This window comes from Etheostoma spectabile, chromosome 18, assembly GCF_008692095.1.
Source record: "Etheostoma spectabile isolate EspeVRDwgs_2016 chromosome 18, UIUC_Espe_1.0, whole genome shotgun sequence".
In the NCBI taxonomy this organism is placed as follows: Eukaryota; Metazoa; Chordata; class Actinopteri; order Perciformes; family Percidae; genus Etheostoma; species Etheostoma spectabile.
This window is the reverse complement of record NC_045750.1, coordinates 15,148,181-15,149,133: the sequence shown is the minus strand read 5'-3', so window position 1 is coordinate 15,149,133 and position 953 is coordinate 15,148,181. Positions and strand designations below refer to the sequence as shown.

General features: G+C 36.6%; 1 protein-coding gene and 1 long non-coding RNA gene across 4 annotated transcripts in view; both read left to right on the top strand.

The window, feature by feature from the left end:
• LOC116706473 (uncharacterized) overlaps positions 1-953 on the top strand; it is a 24,247-nt gene that overhangs the window by 18,113 nt on the left and 5,181 nt on the right. The gene's annotated exons all lie outside the window — the stretch shown is intronic.
• Positions 1-953, top strand: part of ccnc (cyclin C) — a 6,139-nt gene that overhangs the window by 1,514 nt on the left and 3,672 nt on the right. Inside the window, exons 4-6 of the mRNA XM_032543341.1 lie at positions 416-485; positions 600-651; positions 761-816. Of these exons, the coding sequence (XP_032399232.1) occupies positions 416-485; positions 600-651; positions 761-816 (178 nt within the window). The remainder of the gene's footprint in view (positions 1-415; positions 486-599; positions 652-760; positions 817-953) is intronic.

Sequence of the window (953 nt, the reverse complement as noted above, 5' to 3'; positions counted from 1 at the left end):
AAGAACGCTCATTCACATAAGATTGATTTGCTTTTTACCATTTGACGACCCAATAAAACGGGTCTGCGACCCTAAGTTTGGGTACATTGGTCTATGCTATTTTGTCTGAACCCATAATACCCACCTCAAGTTTTGATTAGAATACCATTTGAGTACCCTAGTATCATTGTCTAAAATATATCTCAATAACATTTCAAGCTTTTGAAGCAATACTGTTATGATATGTCATACTGGCAATTTACCATAGCCGAGGTAAAACCTAGAGCTACTGCACATCTTTCCCTTTTTTCCGTTGGTGAACAACATATTGTAGCTCTGAGCAGTTTGGTATGATCTTCATCATCACCTTATTTCCATTGTATTTCTTTTGAGCCTTGTCCAAAGCTGATACATCTTTATTTTCTAATGTTTGCAGGTATTCCCTGAAAAGTATAGATCCAGTGCTCATGGCTCCTACCTGTGTCTTCCTGGCTTCTAAAGTTGAGGTATGGCAGTTTCTTTGGTATCAGTAAGGTATGAATTCTACACTTGTAAAGCAGTAGCTCCTTTATATGTACTCTATGTATCTAATCCAAGCTCAAACTTTCATGTCCTTTCAGGAATTTGGAGTTGTATCCAATACCAGGCTGATCTCGGCAGCAACATCTGTGTGTAAGTCGCGATGTTGAGGAACACATAAGTAGTTGTAGTAGTACAAATCTCTCAAATTGTTTCTTCTATAGTTTAGACGGTATAATCACGTTTTGTTTTTCTCAATCAGTGAAAACAAGATTTTCCTATGCCTTTCCAAAGGAGTTCCCTTACAGAATGAATCATGTAAGTAAAATGTCTGTGTAACAATTTACATTCTATGCATTTAGGTGCTGTTATCCCGAGTGACTAACACAAAGTGGGGGTGAATTATTAAATTTAATAGCATTTGAGAAAAAGAAATTGAAGTGGTTTTGAGAAAG